We start from the raw sequence: 27,045 nt of genomic DNA, 5'->3' as shown, positions 1-27,045 counted from the left end.
AAAGACAAAGCATTTTACATCACTTGTGTATTTGCTTTAAGATATCACACACTATAACTGTATGTTATGGTCTCACATGGGCTAGTTAACTGAGTTCCACTTACCTCTAGAGTGGCACAAAAAAACCTTATGATAACCAAAAAGATGATTTCACAAGTAGGTCGATAAAAACAAATGCTGAACATCAGAGGACTACGACAGCATACCTTTAAAACTGTTATACTGTAATACATTCCTTTCCAGTTATTTATAATGCTGCTATACTGATAATGATTATGTCTACTAGTAATTAAAATCAGCTATTCTGAAATACTTGCTTTCTAAATCAGCTTACTCAAAAGTAAGTCTCAGTGGTTTCCTTAGGACCTACTTCATGGAAATCAGCAGGATTACAGCTTCACAACCTTTTTGGAAAGTACTTGATATAATATGTGGCCTTGATGGTAGAAAAGGAACAAATTCTAATGGTGAAGCAGAATCAAATGCATCACCTTGTTCATAAAATCTTACACTTTATCGAAAGACTGCCCACAGAATGCTTGAGGATAATCTATGATAGCATATAAATACCAACAATCAGATTGTAAGTTATATATTACATGTTTATTATAGGTGCAATTTTTAAAACATCTTGTAAAAGATCAGATGTATTTACAATTTCTCTAAGATTTATATTGCTCTAATTTACAATTTTTAGAAACTGAAGACCCTTCAGGTTTGGGTTTACAAATTCTCCCAAGAGGCAGCTACAAAGGTGATCTCTTTATAAACAAGCAAGATCCAGCTTGCTACATGAAATTTTCATCAGATATGTTTTATTTATATACATCCATATCTTTAGATACAGATTTTTCTTTTAAAAATTCTATATAAAGTTGCATGGCTTCAAAATTATAACCTGCAGCCTTTGTGTATGTGTATTTGAGAACATTTGGTAGTAAGGCTAGAAAGTGCTGAAATTTAGCACTAATTTAGAAAGAATACATGATTAAAATGGAAGATAAAACTGAATGACTTTCAAAACTAAGGTATTAAACTGTTCAGACAGTTGTAATGCATTAGCAGATTACAATTAAGAATCCATTAAAAGTCTGCACCATTTGAAATGCCAATTTTAGTTAAAATTCTAATAATTCCATCAAAATGATCATTCTACAATATAAAAATTAACTGTGTAGTGCTCTAATGGAATCTTAGTTTTTTCTGAAACAATGCCAGCATGTAAAAAGTAATTTTTTGATTGCAATATAATCAGTTATTAATGTATGAATTATTCAAGCTTTTCAGTATTTGGGTTTATGTATGTGTGAAAACATCTACAATTGGATTAAGTTTTGGTAAAAAGGTAAGACTGAAGAACCTTGAGTGACAGGCCAGAGTTGACCATCAAATATAAAGTGGCTTTTTTTTTCTTAGGAAGGGAAAAAAGCTTAGCTGCCATTTTTCCCCATCCCAATAATGTGCCAGAGAAATATACATCACAATGTAGTATCTTTCTGAGAGACATCATATCCCACTAACAGATGAATGTTGTTGGGCTGCTGAGGGCAGCATATCTATCACATGAAGTGATGGCAAAAGTTTTATTTGATATTAAAAGCAAAGCAGAAGAAAATAATTGATCCATGTATCTTTAAAAAGAAGTTTACCACATTTTAGGTCTCCGATTTTGCCCACCCTGAAAGTCACTGATATTCTCTCTCCACTTTTGTAGGCGCTTAATGGTCCCACAAAAGGGGGAAAAGGGCTTTTTCACTTATCCTGAGTATAAATTCCTTTGATGTCAATAGAACACATATAGCTATATTTGTAGTGTGCTTAGGATTCATCAAAATTTACTAGCTGTATAGAACACTGATATATTAATCCACTATTTTACCCATCAGAAGTATTGTACACTGAATTAGTTATTTTAATATAACCTTTTGTTAGGAACTGGAATTGAGAAAAGTACTTAATCTCTGGTACAGCTGCTGACTATATATTCACCAGCCCCCAATAACTTTTGATTTTTGCAATTAATGTCTTAAAAGCATAAGACGTAAGTTCTAAAAACAGGACTTGTATTAAAATTATCTAAATGGGTCACTTTCATTTTTATGGCTATTATCTGCCTCTCTACCTAATGTGGCCATAAAATGTTTGTTGAAATTACTATCGGTAATCATTTTTACTCAAAACAGACCTTTAAAACAACACGACTGCTCACAAGCACCACATTCATGCTGTATGTTTGAAAGCATGTGAAATTCAGCTTTTTGTGGCTAGCAAAGGGAATGCTGCACTTTTAAAAATATATTATTATTATTATTTTAAAATTTAATACTTTCAGGATTTTCCACATCTTTGGTGATATTTTAAATCTTGATACTGTAATGTTAACTGACAAGAGTTAAAAAGTTTCCTTTGTAATGGCTGCATTTATTGCATTTAACCCAACAGAAGTTATTTTAAAGGCTATTTTATAGTTATTTTATGTTTCGATTTCCAAATACCAGGTTATATCCAATTGTGCCTATCTTGCAGTGACAGAAATTGTAGTGGGTGATTGGCTTCTCCCTCTCACTTGAAATGCCTCATGCCCCCCTGAAATGTGCATGAGAAGTCCTAAGTAGCCTCCCTAGCAAATTTGAGGGGTGCATAGACTGTAGAACACAAGTGATTCTTCCATTCTGCAAGCAGAAGATCATTTGCATCAAGTTTACTGTTTGGAAGATCTAGATAATGAAAAAAAGGTAAAGCAATGAGAAGCACATAAACATTTGACAGGCACAGTTTTGAAAAGGCACAAACATTACACATTTCATATAAAAATAAATAATCTACAGCATTAATTAAAATTACAACTCCCATCGTTAACTAATGGCAGAAGTAAATAACTCTGTTGTACATTGCAATTAAAAAAACATTGCACTTTACATTTTTAAAAACCATCTCCTATAAAACACTGGTCTTTTAATTATGTATGATGTATGGAAATAAAGTTATTTTTATAGACATCTCTAACAAGGTATGACACATGAACATACAAGAGTGAAAACAAAAAATATTTTGCCACTGTTCTGTTTATGGAATGGCAATACTCGAAACTGAAAAATATACTTCAGTAATATAGAAAGTTAAAATATACTTTTGTTTAAGGTATCACAAAGCATCACACACTTTAAATACCACACATGACTGCTATTTTGGCTCTGAGGCTACATTACTACTAAGTATTTCAGTATCTTCTTTCGCAGTATTGCAACTGATTTTCTATACAGTTGGAGTTTACTTCAGTGCTATTTCAAAATAGAGTATTTTTTAAACTGACTTATTTTCAAAAGTGCATTTTGTCAGGTATAAACTCCAAAAACTATGCAATGTATTTTCAAAAATTAATGCATGTTAAAATAGTGTTGGAAAGATAGTAAGAGAATGAACAAAAATTCTTATTTCATTAGGGGAAAAGACTATTTTTCTTAACAGGCTGTTCAGCAATCTGCCATATATCGTCCTGAAAGACATAAAAAGTTCCACAGTTATTATCTTAATAAACAACATTAATAGAAAAATACTTTTTTAAACCAAGCTTCTGTATTTCTTTTGCTATCATGGGCTGTGTGCTTCAGTCCTCTGATCGTGACGATCCCTAACCTCCCTCCTAAAATTGGGATTTCAAGAATTGCATGATTCCTGCCACCCGCCCCCCAACCCTCCCTCCCTGGCTCCAAGGATGGAAGACAGGCTGGGTACTGCTTGGTTGCAGCCAAGGAACCTGGTGTGCTTCATCATGAAAGGCCCAACTGCCAAGCTCTTTGTTGCCCTTTCACACAGGAAGAGAGTCTTCCCGGGCACAGAACTGTTAAATGAACCAGAAGAATGGGCAGAGAACTACAGTACTTGGCTGGGTCCCGAAAGTCAGACAAAAATTGTGGACTTTTAAAGGTTGAATATATTCCCTCTGTGCGTGTGTCTACACATACATAAACATACATTACATCCACAAAAACATATTTTTAACCAAGATGAAAAATTAGTATACAGATTCTTGTTAAAACAGAACACATTTTAACAACTGATAACAGGGTTATGGAGTTAATTTGCTGTACACACCCGTAACAAAAATTTTACTTTTATGAATTTGACTGCTATAAACACTAATGACATACTGATTGATTGTCAGACATTGCAAATTAACTCTATAGGTTATCCTGAGAAGAACATTATCCTTCTTACCAGTGGCAAACCTCTTCTTAATTAGGGAAAGCCGATAGCCAGTGCCTACTAATTCAACATCTACTCCAGAAAGAGTGCTTCCCTCACTGATAAATTGCACGGCAAGTGTTGTTGGCTTACTGGGTCCTTCCGAAAGGTCAAATTTAGCTCTGAGGGAGCCAGATCCTATTCAGGGGAGAGAAAATAAAATAATAAAGGAGTTTGCTTATTAGCACAGATACTGTAATACAATTGATACTATGATTACCTGATAATACAGGAAAAACAAAGATCCACAAAAATGTATACAATAATATTTCTTTTAATGTTCAAAGTGCCACAAAATTCTTCATTATCGGCCAGTTTTATTACAGCAGGCATAATAGTGGCTGGAGTTTAACACACACTGTTATTATAAACTGATGATATCATATGCATTGATAATTACGTATTTTTCTATACCAAAATATAGTGTCATTTTACAATAATTTGTTAATTTACTAGACTATTCAATTAATTGGAGTAATTTCATATATTTCCTATAGGATCTCATGTTTCTATTGGCATTTGTATTAATTGGAGTTGCAGTTGTTCTTGAATTCTTTTAAGTATCTGAGACTATTTATGGCTCACACACATACAAACACACATGCATATACATAGATTTAATCTGTGTATAAATCTCAGATCAAAACTGACATACAAATGTCTATTCAGTTGATCCACTACACACCCATTTCACATGCTTAAGAAGATCTCATTTTAATATATTGAACCAAAGCATTTATACCTTTCTTTCTAAATTGACTGTAGCCTAAATCTACTTCATTTTTCCCCTTGTGTTGTTAAGGCTATTCTGTACTGAGATAGGTTGGCAAAACTATTATTTTTCTGCAACTCAATATAGTATGTACTTTTATTCATAATTTATTATACTATAATTAAAGCAAAAATTGGATAATATGGTTCAATGCCAGTTTTGATATTGCAAAATATGATAGTGTTGATGAGAAAAATCTATCATAAAATATTTATTTGGGGAGAAAAACAATTATTTATGTTTCCTTATACAGAATATATTTGGATATTTTCTCTCTAAAAGGCCCCTCAAATAATAAATAATACATTGATTATAATATATAGTACAATTTACAAGGGCGCTGCAGGACACTATGTTAGTTTTTAATTGATTATTTGTCCAACTCAAAACACCAATCATAGTTTTCTTATTTATAACAGTTAATTTAAAATATTTCTTCTTACCACCATTTTCTGATTTTTCTGAAATACTAGCTAATTTCCACAAAGCTTTCATCTGTTCTGAGTTCCTGTAAGGAAAAAAAAAATTGTATCTGGCAGTTCTCCATACTGCTACACCGCATCTATTCTCTTAGGTGAGTTTTCAAGCAACTAAAAGCATAATGATAAGCAAGTATATATTGGACTCCAGCCTCAGACAGATATTAGATATTCTACCTGGAAGGGATTGTCCTTAAGGTAACCTGGAGCCAGGCCATACAGGGCTTTTCGGTGATAACCAAGACTCTGAATTAGGTTCAGAAACTAACTGGTAGCCTATGAAACAACCAAATCTGGTGTTATATGACAAAATAGTTCTTACCTGCTAACATCCTGGCTGTTACATTTTGCACTAATGCTGTTTCTAAGACATGGTCAAAGGCAGCCCAATATAGTTGAAATGGGTGGTAATGTGGATATGGGCTTCACAATCTTAATAGGGCTGCAATTGGTGCACCAGCTTTAGCTGGGTGAGGGCCACACTGGCCATGCTTCCACCTGTTTCAATAGGAGCCATGTGTCCAGGGTAATCCCCAAGTTGTAGACTGGCTCCTTCAGAGAGAAGGTGATCCCTTCCAGAGCAATAACCAGGGCCACCAATGAGCCAGGATGTTTCTGCGCACAGTAATTCTGTCTTGCTGAAATGGAACCTAAACTTGTTTTGGCCCATCCAGGCCCTCACAGCCTCCAGATCCCAGCTCAGAATTCCAAAGCATCTCTGGTTCAGGCTAGGGTATTGATGTAATTCAGTGTCATCAGCATGCTGTTGGTATCTCACTCCAAACCAGTGGAAGACCTTTTCCAGCAGCCTCATACAAATGTTAAATAGTAATGGGAAGAGTTGAACCCTAAGGCATACCACACTGGAGTAACCATAAACTCAACTGCTTATCTCCCATTATTATTATTAAGTGAAACTGCTCACTAAGATAGGAGCAGAACCACCGCAAAACAGTGCCTCCAACTCCTAGTCCTGCAGGTAGTCCAATAAGAACATGGTCAATAGTATCAAAAGCTGCAAAGATGTCCAAAATGTCCAAGAGGGTAGCACTCTCACCCTCAAGGGACCAATGCTGTCTCTGTTCCATGCCTAGATCTAAATCCAGACTGGAAGGACCCAGGTAATGTACTTCATCTAGGAATCTCTATAGCTATTTCCCCAATACTTTCTAACACCTTTTTCAGAAAGGGAGGATTAATACTAGGTAAAAACTTTCAAGTATAGCTGGATTGAGAGATGACCTCTTCAAGAGACAGCACCTCACTGTCTTTTTCGAGACCAAAAGGCAGTGCTACACCCTCTCCTCTGAAAAGCATTCAACACCTCTTCCAAAAGCAGTCAACATCTCTTGGGTCCAGCCATACAATTCTGACACCTCGCCCCACCATCCGCCACTCCAAGAGCCCAAATAAGCCTAGAGTGGCATAGATTTAGCCTACTCGTACTACAGAGAATCCTATTCCTCAGTTCTACAAGTTCAATTCCCAAATAACATTGCAAGACTACACCAACCTCCAGTCTCAATTATGCCTAAGGAGCATTCCGCTCTGAGTGAATGTGAGCAATTTTGTCTGTGAAGATTTCACAAACATCACAGTGACCAGCAGAAACACTGTTCCATCAGTTTCTTCCCAAAAGGGAACAAGTAATGAGAACAGGGCCACTGGGTGTGAGGTTGTAGGGGCAATAAGAACACTTGACACTCTTATTGTTGTAGTATAAAGCCTTAATATGGGTTCATGTCTCCATCAAATTTAGTGTTTTTTTCCAACTATCCTTTAGGCATCTCTTCAAAGTTTCATTTCCTAGAGCTCCTTGGTAAACCAAGGAGCACGTTGGTATTAAATTACAGAGACCATTCAGGAAATTTTGTATCCCAAGTTCTATTCCAAAAGGTTCCATTCAGATAGTTAAGACCCCACCCCAACACCCTCATGAGCCCATCCAAGTGGACCATATGAATTCATTCATTTCTCTTGCCAAGATCAAGAATAGCAGTATTTGCATCTTCACAAGAAAGTGATCTAATCACAGCAAGGGACAGAGGACAACATCCCCCACCTTCCAATCAAGCACCATCTGCTCTGAAGTGAACAGAAGGTCTCCCACTTGACCACCCATATGAGTCAGGCTGAGATAACTTAAGACAAGGCCATGGTTGCCGTGGAATCTTAATCACCTTTAGACCCTACCCAAGGTCAAAGATATTATAGTCCCTCAGCACTAACAGCCTGGAAACCTCCACCACCAGTCCTGTGATAAGATCCAAGAACTCAGAAAGGTCCCTTGCTGGGTAGTGAATTGGATAGTACACCAACAATCACCCTAACTTGCCCTTACAGCCCAGTGCTACATAAAGGCTCTCTCATTTATTGAGAGGAGTGGGAATGAGGAAGGAATGATCAAATTGTTAAGGGGGGACTTTCAGAAAAGACTACTCAGTCCTGAGAAAGAATGTGTGAAAGAAACTCAAAATAGCCCCACTGTGAAACCCTGGCAGGCTTTCAAGATTCTGTTATTCTACCCTACAAGAATAAAAAAAAAAGATTACTGGAATCCTTGCCATGCCTGTTTCTTGACCTTGCCTACCTCAAAGGGCTGGCAATAATCTTGAAAGCCTATCAGGACTTCTCAGGACTGTGTAGTCTGAAAGTCCCCCCCTTAATGGTTTGCTAATTTCTTCCTCATTTCCAAGGCCAGGTCTACATTCTTTTGCATCCATGCACCACTGGAGTAGCGCATCTCATCACAGTAAGGTATCAAGAGCAATCACTGCCACTTCTACCCTTCATGCCTAGGCTGCTGCAAGACCTAAAACCCAGAAGAGCAACATCCCCACCATGATCCAACCAGGTTTCAACTATATACACCAAATAGGGCCGTTTATACCCCACAATATCATGGATGAATGAAGTCTTATTCCAGACAGAATAAGACTTCTAGCTTAACTAGCAGCAGGAGGTGGCCAAGGATCCCACAATTCAGTATCTAGGTACTCAGGCAGGGGCTCACCAGAAACGGACCTGCAGCAAATTTCTTATTGTGTATCAGCCTAACTTCTGTCATACCTCCCTCATCATAAAGTCCCCATTGGTCTCCCAAAGCTTCCCTTTTTCATTTCTATGAGAACTGCTTCAAGAACCAATAATCAATGCATTTCATAAATAGTTTTAGAAGATAGGACAAGTATAAGTATCCTAACATGAATTTAATGTAGTATCAATAATAAAAAGTTACCATTTTGCTGGTGGAAGTGATTGCATATTTATTACACCTCCATCAACTGGTACAATGACTTGTATGTTGGATAGCATACTTGGCACTGCCATAGATGCCGGATTGTATTTGTAATCAACTCTTACATCAGTTGTGCTAGCACTGCATTTCCAATATGTGGCAAGATTCAGAGGTGTAGACTGGATACCGTTTGATGACACCTTTGAAAATAATAAAATAACAACTTTTAGGATCAGTCCTGAAAATCCCTTAACTTCCAAAGTTCATTTTCCGTTTCATATACTTTTGGCCTCTAAAAAGCCAATTATTATTAGAGTTAATTTTGCAAAAATACATATTTTGAAATGTTTCCATTATTGGTATTAATAACTATGAAATAGAGGAGTACTGTTAAATGCCTCAGACTGGAATTATTTACAAAAAAAATGCCATGTAATAGGAAATGGTTAAATATTGTAAGCTTCAAAGCAGGATCTTTGCGGTCTAATAGTTTTGATTGCCCTGGGAAATGATTAAACCAGGAACATGAAAAGAGGAGTGCTGATTCATCTTTTGTTGATTCTGTTGAATCTGTTGGAATTTCTCAGCAACTTTCAGTACTCTTAATTATTGTTGATGCCCTTCTGGCCATCTAGCCTGGAAAGGGACTTGAGAGCACTGTTGGTTCTGCTTTTTCTTGAAGTGTTCACAGTATAGTTCTGAATAACTACTGTTACCAATGGACTAAAAATGGAAACAAAATGCTGTCAAGGTGGATGCAGTTTTGGTCAACAGGTCTGTACATTTGGTGAAGAAGGATCTACCTGTTTTTATGGGGGTTGCACTTTCCATTCAAAAGGTCAAATTCATAGATTTGAAATGTTCCTGTACTGAATTTTGCTTCTGGAAGTCCCCAAGTGCAGCTGTGATTAGGAACGTTTTGCCCAGCTAAGGTTGGTGTACTAATTGATCCTTTTCATGCTCACAGATGCCTTAGTTACTCAAGGATATATTACTGTGAACAGTTCTATGTAGCACTATCTTTGAAAGAATTTAGAAAATTAAATTAGTGAAAAATACAACTGGTTGTATTTTTAATAGTTTTAACAGGATTCTTTGAGCATCTGACTTCTTTTTAGCAGCTGTTAATCCTTTCCAGACTCAGTTCAAAATGTTCTTATCTTTAAAACCCTGAATAGCTTAGGATCCTAGAATACCTAAAATAATGTGTACCACATGATCACTGAAAACAGCTGGATAACTCATTTTTGTGCATTCAGCTTTACTCTGAGGTGCAGTTATGGCTAGGGTCAAACCTTCCATGCTGATTTGTGTGCTATAACTGGACTTTTGTGGCTTCTAATTAATTTGTCTTTTGTTTCCACCACAGGTTGTAGCAAACCATCAGGCTTACTGCTTGATAAATACATCCCTGCTAATATTTGCTAAGATTGAATGAAGTGATAGGGATAGATTTGGGGTGCTGCGACAATGCTATGGTTACATAAAGATACAACTCAGGGTTGGAGAGCCATTAGAGTCTACTGCTAATTTAGATTGGGTGCTGTGATCAGTCAAACAACTGTGAGTGGAGTGGATTACTACAGTTAGTATCTGGCTGCCTATCTGTATCAGACAATGCTATATACTTATATCCTATTTCAGAAGTCTTTTACTGTGCTTTTGGATATAGTTTTAAAACAGTGTATTATACAGACTGGCAAGGAAAGAGATTCTTCTTCTGCTGCCCCTTCTTTTAAATTCCCCTTCTTCTTTTACAGTTCAAAAAATATTCTCATTACTACAAAAATACTGTGCTTTCTTATTCAGGAAAAAAAATCTTCCAATTACGTAGTACTCAACGTATACAGATAGCAGTGCTATTCTAGCCTTTTGTTTTAAACTCAGGCTTCCTTTTCTGATTCTGCCACTTTATGGATTTTCCCTGGAGTTTAGGGGTTAGAGAATTACCTCCATCCTCTCCCCAGTATGGAAATCTCACTTCCCAAGCCATACATGTAGGGAGGGCAAGATCTGCTGGTAAAGGGAGCCAAGAGGCTGATGGTATATGGAGCATTTTCTAAGAGGGGTGGTACTACTAGTTGGCATTCCCTCCAGCAGAAGTAGAAGCAACATCATGATGACTTTTTGCCATGTCAGCCCACTCTCCTCTGTTAACAGCCCAGGGGCTGAGGGTAACAAGAGGAGGAGGAACTGGTCCTTATTGAATCTGAGTCCACAGCTGCCAATGTTGGTGACCCAGAGAATCAGCAAGTAACTCACCACCACCAATGAAGGCATGCTGCAAGTCAGAAGGCAGTGTAGCACAAAGATACTTAGGGACCTTGAAGACCCCTGCTATGCTGCTTGCAAGCATTATGAAGTACAGATCAGCAAGAAAGCACTAAAAACATTTTGATGTTAGGGATTCTTAAGCATCTGCTCAGGAATCATCCAACCATTCTTGTTACATTTGGCAACAGAAGATAACCCATGCTACTGACTAGCAACAATGCACCTGCACCCAAGCACAACAGATACCTGAAGCACAGGGTAAAGTGAGCAAACAACAGAATATTCCAAAGGTATCAGACATGATGTGAGATATGGTGCTGATGACAGCTTTGGATGATAGCTTATCAGCATGCTGGAAGATACTGGCTCCCAGAGTACCTCTGGCTACTTCCTCCTTATGACAGAATCCCCTCTACCTACTTCAATCTGCAGATGGTACCTTCCCTGCTAAGGCTACTAATATAATATTGTCTTGATTGTTGGTTGCACCCAGAAGCCCAACATCAGAAAGAACATGCAATGAGTGTGCTCCTTCCCAAATTCAATGAAGTAACTTAGGAACCATCAAAAAGATTTTCAATTTTCTATGCTGCTGAAGTTTTGGTTGGTTAAGCTGATTGGTTGATTATGCTGACTAGCTAGTTAAGTAGACTGATTAAGTTTTCAAAGTACATTTAAAAATGCAGAGTCTATTTGATCTGCTTAGTTTTGTGTCAGTGTGCACTCTGCGTACATACTCTTGTATTTTTTGAATAGGCTTATTTCTTCAAGGCAGACAGCAAGCCAAGTAAATATCTGCTGCTTTCATATGCTTTGTAGGTGGGGTGGTAATTCATGCTGCTATCTGCCACTTAAGTAGTTCTGAACATGTTTAAAAAATTCCCATAAAAATAGAGGTAAATGTTTTCTATTAAGATGTTTAAAAATGCTGAAATTAACTACATTAGATAAATCCTTTTTCTCTCATAAGAAAAATACAATCTAGACTGGTTAAGATCTTCAACTCCCAACACTAAAGTACAAAAATTACCTGATACTTCAGAACTTCTACATTATAATAAGAAGCAGAAGGATTCTGCTCTGATAGCTTTTTGAGGTAGACTGTAACAGCTTGCATATCCATCCAAAAATCCCTTGTACTGGAATCACTTTGTGATGGATCACTGTGTGCAAAATGTAGGGATGAAAACAGATTATTTAAAAACTTATCTTACACATTGGTAATACTTTGAAAGATTAAGAACACATTTACTACCCAATCCTACATGCACAAAGCACATAATGTTTTTATACCATGCAGCAGAACTCTGTTTAATATCATAACATTAAATATGCACAAATTTTTACACTAACAGAAAAAGCTGCTATAAAACATAGCGACTGCTGTGCTGCCTGTACTCTTCCACATTTTTCTTGTTCCTATTTCTTTGTATCCAATTTATATATTTGAATATCAACTGAAGCCCAACTTTATGCTTTTATGAATATGATTCTGAGGTAGAACTTACAGTTTTGATATTTGTTTTAAGGTAACTATTAAGAACTGGTACAGTATATTGATTAAAAGACCAAGTTACAAATTTGAAGTTCTTCATGTCTATGTTCTTTCTGCCATGAACTCACCATACGATCTGTACTCTTTCTGCACTTCAGTACTTGTTCTCCAATATGAGAAATATGTCAGAGGACCATAATATAGTATATGCAAACCATTTTTAATATTTAAGAGCACATTTTAAGTATTACTATGTTCTAATTTTCAATTATTAATAAAAACTATAAATAAATATGAATAATCATTTTCAATTACTGTGGTGAAATTTTTGTGGCAATGTATTACTTCTGTATTCCTCTATGGTATATCTCATTTTAATAGAGACTGAAGTATTAAGTACCAATATGAGGCTTATTTCCATGTTATACTGCATTCATGTAAATGGGTATGTACCTATGCAGAACCTGTATCAGGAATCTTCCAAAGCTGAGGATTTTGTTGAAAAAATGCTTCACCATGCATGTAGGAGGTAATTCTGGCTATTCTCCTCACTTCTTTGGGACCAAACCATTTTGTCAGGACAGGGACTTGTTGCAGGGAAGGAAAGTGGGTCATATGCATCTATAGATGACTCCTTCAAATTATTAGGTGAATAATCTGTTCTTTACCACAGTCCCTGAGCACCACATATATAAATGATTAGCAAGTTTAACTTTCAGGAGCATGGCAGGTGTACAAAGAAATAGCTACCCAAAGAATGTACCAACTCTGGCATGATAAACATGATGAACATACATGGTTGCGAACATGCAGCTTTGTTACTAAAGTTGAGGAAACTCACAGAAGATAATGCTGTTCTTTATTACATTGAAGAAGTCTTAGAAATCTCATATGAAAAAGTGATGGTTTCTTGAATCTACCTGGCAAACTATTATGCAGAAGCAGGTATTTCTACCTTCAGTCATGAAAAGCAAAGCAATAAATGCAGAGACTGGCAGAGTTTATTTATGACAGAGACCTTACTACAGTCCAGATGGAAAGCATGCAATTGATGTCCAAGACAGGAAAGCTTACTCAATGTCAGAAAAAAGAGAGGGAACAGATGGTAGCAGAACTGACTTGATTTACATGAAATTCCAAGGCTACTTTGGGCAGAAAGATAATTTCTAGCCTCAAAACATTTTCTTCTCTATGGTGTTGTAAATATGGTTGATCTACATGCAAAATCTGATTTTTGCGATAGCATGACTGTCACCAAAAAAGTCTTTAAAGTCTACTATCATGACATTCTGCAATGGAACTGTCTGAAATGATCTAAGATGTACAAGTTCAAAGCTTTCAGCGCTGCAAGGAGTGTTAGACAAGTGATTGCAAGGATTGTTCAGTCTTGGAGATTTCTGGTTTGGTATGGCAATGTTCTATCTATGACCTCTTAAGTTTAAGGGTCTCTCTCTAATCTCTGAATGCTTAATTGAGAAGTAGAAAATGTCTTTCTTTGCTTAAATTACTGTTCTATGAGTCCAAAGAAGACAAAGAAAGCAAGCATCAACCTCTTCTTTCTCCAAGGAGAACAGTTTCTCAGAGCTGAAGCTGGAGAATAGCTGAAAGCTGAATTTATTCCTGACCAAAAAGAGAAACAAGTCAGACAGACATAAGGATACACAGAGTTGCTTATAGCTTTAAAAGTTCTAATTCCTGATTTATGGTCTTTTAGAATGGCTGAATGTGTACAGATAACAACTGCAGAGATAATGAAATAAAACTTTTGGGAGGTGACTCAAGCTTGATGTTGTAGATCAGAAAATTCGAAGTTAAAAGCTTTAGTGATTGATTCAGATGAAAAAAAGCATTACCCAGCTTGGAAATTCTGAGGAAAACAAGCCACAGATGTTGAAACAATGTTAAAATAAATTGAGATGTTCAAGATGAAATAACCCATTTACAGGGTTTGCTTTGTAGAAATAATTTTGAAAAATTCCTTACAATGCTCAGCAAGACCAGTCTTTAGAAGTCTTTATGAAGAAATTCATATGTGAGATTTCTTCATTGCAGTTGGCATCCAAGCTGAACACTGAAACTGCTGATCATGTGGGTTTCCATTTCCATTTAGTACAGAAACCCAATCCTTTGGAATCACATTCTGCATTTGTGGTGAGATTTTTTAAGATCTACAATCCTATTCTGCATTTCTGCAAGTTGCATCTTCAGAATGTAATGCAGGATGTATATTATTTCTCCAGAGCTACCTCCACAAACAATTCAGAAACACATGTTGTTTAACTAAGCTTATTTGGCAGCTAAACAAGAGCACATTGTACTTTTTTTTCCAGTGGTATCTCTAGATTCTGGACTAAAGAAGTCTTTGATCTGAAAGCTGCAGTGATCAATGTTCTTTCTTAAATATTAGTTTTTCATTTTTTTAATACCTGAGAAATATTTTAAGTTAAATTAAAATTCTTTTTTTCCTTGACCTACAGAAAGTGTTTTTTAATATGTGCAGGGTTTTTTTTAAAATTAAGGCATCTTTATTAATTTCCTGAAATGTGTAATGCTTTAGATGTCCTTCTGCAAAGAGACAGATACTTACTAAACTAGGCAACTTAATTATGGTTGAAGTTTTTAATCATATTTTAGATCCTTCTTAGACTGTAATACTAATCCAGCTAAAAGGAACACAAAACTGATATGGTGTTGATACCAAAATGAAGTAATATATGTTGTCTTCAAGTAACAATCTGAAGATAGGCATCACTGAAGTCTACAATCTCCATAATGAAGGAGGGGGATGGAAGAGCAAACATTTGGAATTTTAGTCCCGACAAAATAATTTAATCTCAGATTAGACAGAGACCTGCATCCTCCACTGATGTTGTGAAACAACAGGAGAACCACCATTTCACGAGAATGTGCTTTTTCATTTCTGAATCCAAGCCTCTTGAGATAAATCGGCAGCACACAGCCACATGTGGCAGAGGACAACAAAACTTAACTTAGAACCAACTTAATGATAGAACTATAGTCCTCTGAATGTTCAACTATCTGTATCTGCTGCTTTGAGAGTAGATATGCTCAGTAAGAAATACACTACTTACCTCTTTCTTGTTGTCAAGGAGATAAAAGAGAAATGAAGACATTTTCTCCCACAAAAAACATGTTAATAGTAGGCCATATGGATATGATGACTGGCAATTTTAAAACAAAGTTCAGCCATCCAATTTATGGCTCTCTTTGTCAGTTGATGTCAGGTGTGTTGGGGTGTAAGACTTAAATGGAGTTGCTTCAACTACAACAACATTTAGGGAAAGCTGCTGAAAGATGAAACATTATTCTCTTGTACCTTGCCAATATCCCCAATTATTTGGAAATAGTTTATAGATGCTGATAGCTGCCAAGTATGCCAGCTTTAAGTAAAACTGGTAGTGGTGGAATGGGTTCAGAGAAATTATCAGAATGTTGTTTTGTTGTTTATTTGTTTAGTGGCTTCCGACTCTTCATGACTTCATGGACCAGCCCACACCAGAGCTTCCTGTCGGTCATCACCCCCAGCTCCCCCAGGGACAAATCCATCGCCTCTAGAATATCATCCATCCATCTTGCCCTTGGTCGGCCCCTCTTCCTTTTGCCTTCCACTCTCCCTAGCATCAGCATCTTCTCCAGGGTGTCCTGTCTTCTCATTATGTGGCCAAAGTATTTCAGTTTGGCCTTTAATATCATTCCCTCAAGTGAGCAGTCTGGCTTTATTTCCTGGAGGATGGACTGGTTTGATCTTCTGGCAGTCCAAGGCACTCTCAGAATTTTCCTCCAACACCACAGTTCAAAAGCATCGATCTTCCTTCTCTCAGCCTTCCTTATGGTCCAGCTCTCACAGCCATATGTTACTACGGGGAACACCATTGCTTTAACTATGCGGACCTTTGTTGTCAGTGTGATGTCTCTGCTCTTAATTATTTTATCGAGATTGGTCATTGCTCTTCTCCCAAGGATTAAGCATCTTCTGATTTCCTGACTGCAGTCAGCATCTGCAGTAATCTTCGCACCTAGAAATACAAAGTCTTTCACTGCTTCTACATTTTCTCACACTATTTGCCAGTTATCAATCAAGCTGGTTGCCATAATCTTGGTTTTTTTTGAGGTTTAGCTGCAAGCCAGCTTTTGCATTTTCTTCTTTCACCTTCATCATAAGGCTCCTCAGTTCCTCTTCGCTTTCAGCCATCAAAGTGGTATCATCTGCACATCTGAGATTGTTAATGTTTCCTCCAGCGATTTTAACTCCAGCCTTGGATTCCTCAAGCCCAGCATGTCGCATGATGTGTTCTGCGTACAAGTTGAATAGGTAGGGTGAGAGTATACAGCCCTGCCGTACTCCTTTCCCAATCTTAAACCAGTCCGTTGTTCCGTGGTCTGTTCTTACTGTTGCTACTTGGTCGTTATACAGATTCTTCAGGAGGCAGACAAGATGACTTGGTATCTCCATACCACTAAGAACTTGCCACAATTTGTTATGGTCCACACAGTCAAAGGCTTTAGAATAGTCAATCAAACAGAAATAGATGTTTTTCTGAAACTCCCTGGCTTTTTCCATTATCCAGCGGATATTGGCAATTTGGTCCCGAGTTCCTCTGCCTTTTTGAAACCCAGCTTGTACATCTGGCAATTCTCGCTCCATGAATTGCTGAAGTCTACCTTGCAGGATCTTGAGCATTACCTTACTGGCATGTGAAATGAGTGCCACTGTTCGATAGTTTGAACATTCTTTAGTGTTTCCCTTTTTTGGTATGGGGATATAAGTTGATTTTTTCCAATCTCATGGCCATTCTTGTGTTTTCCAAATTTGCTGGCATATAGCATGCATTACCTTGACAGCATCATCTTGCAAGATTTGGAACAGTTCAGCTGGGATGCCGTCGTCTCCTGCTGCCTTGTTATTAGCAATGCTTCTTAAGGCCCATTCAACCTCACTCTTCAGGATGTATGGCTCTAGCTCACTGACCACACCGTCAAAGCTATCCCCGATATTGTTATCCTTCCTATACAGGTCTTCCGTATATTCTTGCCACCTTTTCTTGATCTCTTCTTCTTCTGTTAGGTCCTGGTCATCTTTGTTTTTGATCATGCCCATTTTTGCCTGGAATTTACCTCCGATGTTTCTAATTTTCTGGAAGAGGTCTCTTGTCCTTCCTATTCTATTGTCTTCTTCCACTTCCGCACATTGCTTGTTTAAAAACAATTCCTTATCTCTTCTGGCTAACCTCTGGAATTTTGCATTTAATTGGGCCTATCTCCCCCTATCACTGTTGCCTTTTGCTTTCCTTCTTTCTTGGGCTACTTCTAGTGTCTCAGCAGACAGCCATTTTGCCTTCTTGGTTTTCTCTTTCTTTGGGATGTATTTTGTTGCCGCCTCCTGAACAATGTTGCGAACTTCTGTCCAGAGTTCTTCCGGGACCCTATCTACTAAGCCCAGTCCCTTAGATCTATTCTTCACCTCCACTGCATATTCCTTAGAAATATTAGTGAGCTCATATCTAGCTGATCTGTGGGTCTTCCCTAATCTCTTTAGTCTGATCCTAAATTGTGCAAGAAGAAGTTCGTGATCAGAACTACAGTCAGCTCCAGGTCTTGTTTCTACCGACTGTATAGATGTCCGCCACCTTTGGCTGCAAAGGATGTAGTCAATCTGATTTCGGTGTTGTCCATCTGGTGAAGTCCATGTATAAAGCCGTCTCTTAGGTTGTTGGAAGAAAGTGTTTGTTATGCAGAGTGAGTTGTCTTGGCAAAATTCTATCAGCCTATGTCCTGCTTCGTTTTGTTCTCCCAGGCCATGCTTACCTGTAATTCCAGGTGTCATTTGACTGCCCACCTTAGCATTCCAGTCTCCCGTGATAAAAATAACGTCTTTTTTAGGCGTGTTGTCCAGTAGGTGCTGCAGATCCTCATAGAACTGCTCTACTTCAGCTTCTTCAGCATCTGTGGTTGGGGTATATATTTGGATCACTGTGATGTTAGATGGCTTGCCCTGAATTCAAATTGAGATCATTCTATCGTTTTTTTGGATTGTATCCAAGCACTGCTTTAGCCACTTGACTATTAATTATGAAGGCTACTCCATTTCTTCTGTGGTCCTCTTGTCCACAGTAGAAGATCTGGTGGTCATTTGATGTGAAGTGGCTCATTCCAGTCCATTTCAGTTCACTGACGCCCAAAATGTCTATCTTTAATCTTGACATCTCACCAATAACCACATCCAATTTGTCCTGGCTCATAGATCTTATATTCCAGGTTCCAATGGTGTGTTGATCCTTAGAACATCGGATTCGCCATTCACCACCAGCACCGTCGGCCGCTAGCCGTCCTTTCGGCTTTGAGCTAGCTGCGTCATCATGTCTGGGGCTAGTTGAACTCATCCTCTGTTCCTCCCCAGTAGCATTTTGACCATCTTCTGAGCTGGGGGTCTCATCTTCCGATGGTATACCGACATATCTCTGGTTGTACTGATCCATTTAGTTTTCACAGCAAGAATACTGGGGTGGGTTGCCATTATCTTCCCCAGGGATCGCATTTAGTCTGACCTCTCTGTCATGACCTTCCCGTCTTGGGTGGCCCTTCATGGTTTAGCTCATGGCATCATTGAGGTGCTCAAGCTCCAGCACCACGACAAGGTAACGATCCTTTGCTGAAGATGGAATAGGTTACCATTTAATTATCACCTGAGATGGAGACTGATGTCTTATCATTCCCTCCAAACCAAGCCTAAGAGTGGAAGCTCACCGTCTACAACTTTTGTAATAGCAATGAAGCATTCTACAGTCAAGAAGTAGCAGACAAGGGAGGCAGCAGTAAACAGAATGGGGCAAGCATACTCAGAGCTGAGACAACCTTTCAGAATATAGTTTATGGTAATTTTTTCTATTTTATGGCACTTTCTGGTCTTGTAGGACACGTAACAATGTCATAGATTAGCAAAGGGATGGCAGATGAAAGCCCATCTTAGAGGTCTTGAACAGAAACAACTGTGCTGTTAAAATGAGGAAATAGCCCTAAGCAGCCTTAGTGTCAAGGCCTGTATGTAGGCACTGAGGTCCAGAGCATTTTCTCCCATGATAAATCCCAAGAGTAGGGTTGATTCCTTCTTTCCTGTTTAGTGAACTTCAGTCCACACAAGAATCCACAAGGTGACCACCTTTCAGGGACAAGAGGTAAAGTGAATGGCCATTAATGGGTAGTAAGTTTCTACTGTAACTAAAACATCTGTGAATAAATGAGCATTCAGCCATAGGCCCAAAGGCCTTATTGGAAGGATGCAACTGAAAGTTGAAATGACAATCTTGAAGACCATGTTCTTTACAATTATAGAAGCAAAACATAAAGAGGAAGGAAACAGTTTTCTCCTCCAAGTCCTATGGAAATTTCCTCAAAGGAAGTTCAGGATGAATATTGAGAAAGTTCCTAAATCTCTGCTAATGTGGTGGCTCAAAGACAACAAAGAGGAAAAGCTGAAACTGCTTTATACAGTCACAATAAACGGTAGTGCCCATGAAAATCCCTTAGCTTTGAATGGTTCCTGACATAGGTTTTATACAGGTATACACCCATTCACGTAATGCCATAGAGATCACAACGAAAGAATCAAATGTACTTCAGAATAAATGCTGTTCAAATTATGTTTTACACAATTCCCTTAACATGTTGCCCAGTAACAGAGGCAGCTAGCGTAAGGCAGTAGTTTTAATCACTCCCATATGTGGCTTTTGCATACCGGTTTCAATCAAATATGAAGAGCTGCTCATATTGTACCTATTAATCAGATAAATCAGAATAAAAAGAGTTTCTGGGATCAAGATATAAGCTTTAGATTTGGTTATAGGGAGTCAGGATTTAATGTGTTTTGTGTCGAGCAAATGAAAAGAAAAAGGGAATACTAAAGATGGGTCTACAAGAAGTTACAAAATTAACTAAATCAAAGAGCAATAATGTTTAGGAGCATTATAACAATGAGAGAATTACATTTGCATTATATATCCAGTTGTTACAAGAAAGGAAAAGGAAAACACTTAAGCATCTGATCTACATGATTCATAAATGGTTTTTTCCCCCACAATTTCCTTTTCATTTTATGTTAGTTATTTTTGAAACTATAAGCCTGAGATCAGGCATTGTAATGTTTGAATTATTCTTTAAGCCTCTCCAGAAGTATTTCAAGTTGAAGAGACATGACATGACATGACATGACATAACGTATCAGACCATGCTTTTCAAGGATAGATTAAAATTATTTAGAATGGTTTTCTGAAATGATATACCTCTATATAATTAATTAATGACAGTTAATTTTAATCAGTCCCTTAACTACAAAAGGCATTTTTATTAAATTATGAAACTTAAACAAATGCAAAAAACACAAGGGTATTTTTTGGAAAAAAAACATATTTTGTAGGTTGAGTAGAATGAAAAAATAGAAAGGTAATAAAGTGTATAGTTTTATAATAGATAAAAGATACAAAACCTGTACACAAGTTGCACATTTGGAAGAATCTGCTCTAGTTTGCTTGTGTTTTTTACCCTAAAGCAAAGCACAGCAGGAGAGGGATTGCTAGTGAAGACTTTAATAATCCCACTTGGGAATGATACTGTCATATCACCAGTGATTTTCACAATACATCTAGAGAAAAATGTGAAAAGGCAAATGTTACTTTTACAGCTAATTACTGGACACACAGTAAAATATATGATTGGATTTGAACTGTACATTTACTCGTTTATACACTTAAACTGGAAGCAAGTATTAGCTGCCATTTTTAATTTACTGAGCTTGGTTCCCTGCCTTATCTCGTAGAATTCATGTGAAACAAAATGGGGAGCTGGTGTTCTTCACATAGTCCTGCACAGAACAACTTTGCCACCCCTTACTTTCAGGAGATGCTGAGCATCCAAAGCAGAGTCACCACCTTTGGAAATGCTCCAACTTGAATTCCTGCAAATGCCATTCTACACCTCTGGGGAAAGGTATATGTTGGCTGGGGAATTCTGGGAGCTGAAGTCCACACATCTTAAAGTTGTCAAGTTTGAAAAACACTGTAGACAACCTACCAACGCTTGCATTCAGTCCAGCAAATACAACATGCAAACACAACCTTCATTGTAGATGACATGGGTAACTTCTGGTCAGAATTTTGGGGAGAGGACTGATTAAAGTTCCATAGAATGGACAGTCACTTTTCTTGAGGTCCAGTCCATGATAAGTATATAAATAAAATGCATTTGGTGGAATTTTGTTAAAAGAAGTAATGTTTTAAAAGTAAAACTGAAAGGCCTACAGAATAGTTTAGCAAAAGAGATAAAAATAGTGCAATAATCATGCAAGCTCAAAATACAATAGCTATTTAAAAATGTGACACTAGGCACTAATGTATTTACTGAAATATATCAATAAGTGAAGTTTCAAATTTTGTTCTAAACTAAGAAGGAAATCTTATCTGCTTTTTTCAATGTAAAATATGACATTCAAAATGAATTATTATATCAAATTGTTATTATATCGAATCAATTATTATATCAAAATGAACTGTTTTATTGTGAACTGCCCAGAGTCCCCTGTATGAGAGAGATGGGCGGTGATAAAAATATGATAAATAAATAAATAAAATTACTATTTCACTGACTTTGTGGGATCTGCTCCTTTGAAGTAGGCATTTACAGATTCAGTTAGGGCTACTGCAACAGGCAATGTATCCTGAGTTCCTAGGCTGACAGGGCTAGGACCACGTGAAGTTCCTAGAATACATAAAGTATAAGCTTCAATTAAACAATATTAACTATACCTTTGGATGATTTTAGTTATACTTTTCATGACATCTGCTGTTAAGTATTATGTATAAGGTCATGCAGAATTCAAAATACTGCACTAAGCAACTGAAATTCAGTGCGTATAAATCTTTAAAAAATGCCTTATCAAAGTTAGTTAGGGTTACTGCGTGCAATTATGAAAAAGAGCTCAGTATTAATAACTCCAAAATCAAAGTAAGGTCAAACATAATATAAACAGTGAAGAAACTATAAATAGAAATGTTTTTTTTCCTCAAGAAATAGTTTTATAATGAAATAAGGTGGTTTTCAATTGGCGCTTGTATTAGTTGCAAAATGTGGACCTTTTTCTATTACATGTGATGCAAGTCTCTTTTTAGAGATAGCACCTTCCCTAATGTCATGTTTAAATTTAATTTATAGTGTTAACATGGAGATATCTATCTATCTCCATATTAACACTATAAAGCCATATATTTCTTTACATTAATTCTATATTTTATTAGTGAAGTATAACAAACCAATAAAATTTTAATAAGTCAGTAATATTACACTTTAAAAAACTACATAAATTAAACTAAACACAATGGGGAAAAACAGCATCAGGCTCTGCGACACCGGCTGAAAACAAAACTGTCAGGCTCTGCCTGCTACCCAGTAAAAACACAGATGCTAGCGAAGGCTTAGGTTCTGGTTTTATTTGAGCATAGGATGCATGCCCTTAGAAAAGCTGAGAGTGAGGAGAGCGCGCCGGAACGAGATTTAAATAGCCCGCGCCGGTCAGCGCTCCACCCCTCCTTACTCCGGGTGCGCCCCGAGCCCTGTTGGTTCCGTTGCCGGTAGGTGAGGGGTCGTGGAGCCCCTCCTGTGCCTCGGGCGTTTCCTTGACTGTTTTCCCGGCCGGTGATGGTTCATTGCCGGGCGATCAGGTTCGTAATCTTTTGACAGCTCGGGCGTGCCTCGTGGTCTGGCCTTGTCAATTACCTTCTTTGCAACATTGTATCTCTCTCTTCCGCGCCTCCGGCTAGAGTCAATACTTTGTTGCCAGCACCTGTTGCTCTCTTTTGTTAGCTAGTTGCCTTTTCCCTTAATCCGCCCGGTACCCATTTCCCTGCATTGTCATGCGAGCCGTTGCGATGTCACAAGCATCGCAACGGTGATCATGACAAAAACCCCTTCTCACACCATGCATAGGTAGCTTTGTTATATTATTTAACGCAAGCACAGCAGAAAACAAGTGGACCCTGCAGCTAGGCAGAACAAATGCTAATAACAGCAAACAAATGAGAGGGTGAAAAGCTAAGGAAAAAATCCATAAATTCAATCCTTAAAATTACTAATTAGAACATAGAGAAACATATTGCTCTATCTTCTCACTTTTAGAATATAAATACATTTCAACAATTGATAAGGAACACAAATCTTGGATGTAATATTAAACACACGAATGTAGATCTTGTGTATTTGTTGGCGTTGCTTATCTTTGCAGTATTCTTACTCTGCATTGTATTGGGGATTAGGTTTTAAAGGATGGAACTCATTTGTGGGTAGGTTCTCTCTGCCATCTTAAATACAGTTCTGTGAAAAAGCATTCAATTCCTTTCAGAGTTTTTGAATTTTTGTATATGTCAGTCACTAACTGTTACCAGACCTTCATATAGGGTTCACTGATACATAAAGTTAGTCTAACTGAACACGTAACACCTATTCTGAGCCCAAGTGATTGAATTGTTGGGAGCCTTGGTGTCTAGCCATTCCTGGAAAACACCATGTCCATCCACAATAAGGTTGTATATAATCTAGTGATGGTCAAATGAGCAGATTTGGTATGTATCATTGAGATCTGGTTAGGTGGAGATAGAAGAGTAGCACTGCCTGAAATCAACCTGGTTGTCTTTCAGGTCCTGCAGTTACTGTTTTGCAAAACTGGGAATAAAAAATCTCAGTCCTGTTTCAACTATCACCCTATTAGCTATAGGAACTGCCTGCCTTTTAGTTGGAAATTGATTTTAATTGTGGTGATAGTTTTTGATTTATGAGATGTTGGTTTTATTGGGTGGATGGGTGGGTGCTTGGATGTTACGTTATGCATTTGACTGTAAACCACCTTGAGACATTGTGATTGGGTGGAACATACAGTAAATCTTTGTAATAAATAAATAATAAAGATGGCTTTTTCAAAAGTTAAAAACAATGTGAAGGTTATCATGGCAGACCATAACTTACCAACTGTGGGTGTATTTGCTGCACTTAGTGAAGCCGAAGATGATATTGAAGAAGAACTCTCTGCACGTGCCAAAGGGGCACATGGAGGTGGACTGGAATTGGAGGTCAAAGGAGGGCTGAATGGTCTTGGCTAACAAATGGAATTCAAAAACATTAATGTATGCATTCAAATTAATAATGCTATGATCAGAGAAGTAAAGATCATTGGAGTCAAGATGTAATGCACCTACAATTTCATTAATTCCACTGAGTTTCCCTGAAGTCAACTTTGGTCTAGAAGCTGGTCTTGGGGGAGGCACTAATGTTCCTACAGAGAGAGGGGTTGTTGGTCTTCCTGGAAGGCAATAACAGAATATTAATCTGTTTGTACAACTAATTAGTAAATAATGGCAAAATGTTCTAACAAAATACTTAAACCCAAGATTAATTTAACAGCATTTTAAGAGTCCAAAAGCAGCCTCATTAAAAAACAGCTCAGCCATAGTCACCACAGTGCTGGTATTATATAACTAAATATTATTATCCATAGCTTATGAACTGTGAAGAATTTCATTATAGCTATTGTGTGTGTGTGTGTGTGTGTGTGTGTATACACACACACATACATACAATATACAATATAGCTATTGTATATTCAAAGCATCCATAAAACAGTTTTAATGAATCACATAAGAAGATTGCAGAAATGGTTACACATACATAGGATAATTCATGTAATGATAAAATTACGTGAGTTTTGAAATATAGTATACAAAATATTTTATTGTTGAAACTGGTAGAAAAGAATACAGGTATTCTTCACTTTATTCATCAATATTGTACTATTACCGCTGACAATCAACAAAGTGTATCTGAAGTGGTACTTGACAGTGTTATGGCATGTGCCTGAGCTTATCAAAAGACAGGTTTAAAAGGAGAGAATACCATGTTTAAAAGTTACAGTGAGAACCACCACCAATACCTCAACAAATTAGCCAGCAAATCTGTTTCTTAATTACTAGTGAATTTCCTTTATCTGACATACCAATGTCATTTATTCAATAAACTTAAGACATGCTACAAGGAGATAAAGAACTATTTTGTAAATAAAAGACCTGTGCCAAATAATATTGCAGTAGGAGGGAACACAGGGATTATGAAGAGATTAGTGTACTGCCTTCTCAGCAAAAATTAAATCATTAATTCTATAAGTCTTTACAGAAACATTTCAATAACATTACAAAATATGTTACAAAAAGTTGTAATCTACAATTACAGAAGTCCTTGAGTTACAACAGTAACTGGGACCAGAATTTCCAGCGCAAAATAACGCGGTTGTAAAGCACAGCATCACTTAGTGACAGCAATCCTGGCAGTCCCCATTGCCATCATTAACCAAATTCCACCTGTCATTGGGTGAGGACCCACGCTGATCCAAGCCATTTACGGTTGGGATCCTCCCAGCCCCAAGCCTCTGTAAGGTAAGGGACTGCTTCCTCTGCAACTCCCCCCACCTGCCTATCTCCCCCCCATCTCTGCTCTTTTGGCTGCCCTGGGCTTCGCTAGCCCTCCCACCTTGGGCTCTGCTCATCCCGTTGTCTCTAGCTGACCTTCACCATCATCTTCCTTCTGCTGCTGCTGGGGCTCGCTGAACCTGGCCCTTTGCGAGATAACTGCTGGCTGCACCAGGCCTGTTTCCTAAGGCCACACGCAGCCTTGTCTAAATTATAGCTTTCTCGCAAGGCTTTAGAAGGCTTCAAAGCCTCACAAGAAGGCCACATGTGATTGTCCCTTGCCCAAATCAAGTGCAGCCTTCTTGTGAGGCTTTGAAGCCTTCCAAGGCCTCTCAAGAAAGCCGCATGCTGGCTTGGGAACAAGGCCAAGCGCTGCCAGCAGCTGCCTTGCAAAGGGCCAGGCTGGGCGCACCTCATCAGCAACGGAAGGAAGAAGATGGCAAGGTCAGCTGGGGGCAGCAGGGGTGGCAGGGCAAGTGCATATAACTTTCACTGCTGCCAGTAAAACTTAAGCATGCATATTTTGATACTAGATTATATCTGTTTGTACAAATTACATGCTTTTCAATTTTTAGAATCATAAAGAAAAGTCTCCTTCAAGTCAAACTTGACTCCTGTTGACATGAGACACATCCATGAATATTTTTCTTGGCAGCAGTACAGATGTGGGTTGCCACTGCATTTCTCCTGGATGTTTTTTTGTTTTTTGATTATCCAGGTAAGAAGAAATCAAACCCTGTTCACCTTTCAAACCCAGACAAGGTCAGCCAGGTGCTACCACCTGCTAAGGATTGTAATCACTCTCAAAATCCAATAAGCAAGATTAAACAGAAAAACAATTTTTTGAGGGATATTGCAAAAAGATTCTTGAAGTTATATTATTCCTCTAAAAACTACGCTACTGTATCATGGAAAAAGTCCAGATTTGAATGACAGTAATAGTATATTTTATAATACTTTTACATAGCACACACTACTGGGTATGTGTCTATTTTTTCAAAAGCATAATTTCAGTTTTCAATTGA

At 37.7% G+C, this 27,045-nt stretch overlaps 1 protein-coding gene across 1 annotated transcript in view; it reads right to left on the bottom strand.

Annotated features, from left to right (window-relative positions):
• Positions 1-581: 581 nt before the first annotated feature.
• FCHO2 (FCH and mu domain containing endocytic adaptor 2) overlaps positions 582-27,045 on the bottom strand; it is an 86,922-nt gene continuing 60,458 nt past the window's right edge. The window contains exons 17-25 of the mRNA XM_063295506.1: positions 24,758-24,861; positions 24,528-24,657; positions 22,160-22,271; positions 21,004-21,159; positions 12,039-12,171; positions 8,735-8,934; positions 5,461-5,525; positions 4,219-4,383; positions 582-3,496 (exon numbers count right to left, since the gene is read on the bottom strand). Of these exons, the coding sequence (XP_063151576.1) occupies positions 3,474-3,496; positions 4,219-4,383; positions 5,461-5,525; positions 8,735-8,934; positions 12,039-12,171; positions 21,004-21,159; positions 22,160-22,271; positions 24,528-24,657; positions 24,758-24,861 (1,088 nt within the window). The 3' untranslated portion in view covers positions 582-3,473. The remainder of the gene's footprint in view (positions 3,497-4,218; positions 4,384-5,460; positions 5,526-8,734; positions 8,935-12,038; positions 12,172-21,003; positions 21,160-22,159; positions 22,272-24,527; positions 24,658-24,757; positions 24,862-27,045) is intronic.

Source organism: Candoia aspera, chromosome 2 (genome assembly GCF_035149785.1).
Source record: "Candoia aspera isolate rCanAsp1 chromosome 2, rCanAsp1.hap2, whole genome shotgun sequence".
Classification (NCBI taxonomy): domain Eukaryota; kingdom Metazoa; phylum Chordata; class Lepidosauria; order Squamata; family Boidae; genus Candoia; species Candoia aspera.
This window is presented reverse-complemented; position numbering and strand designations above follow the sequence as displayed.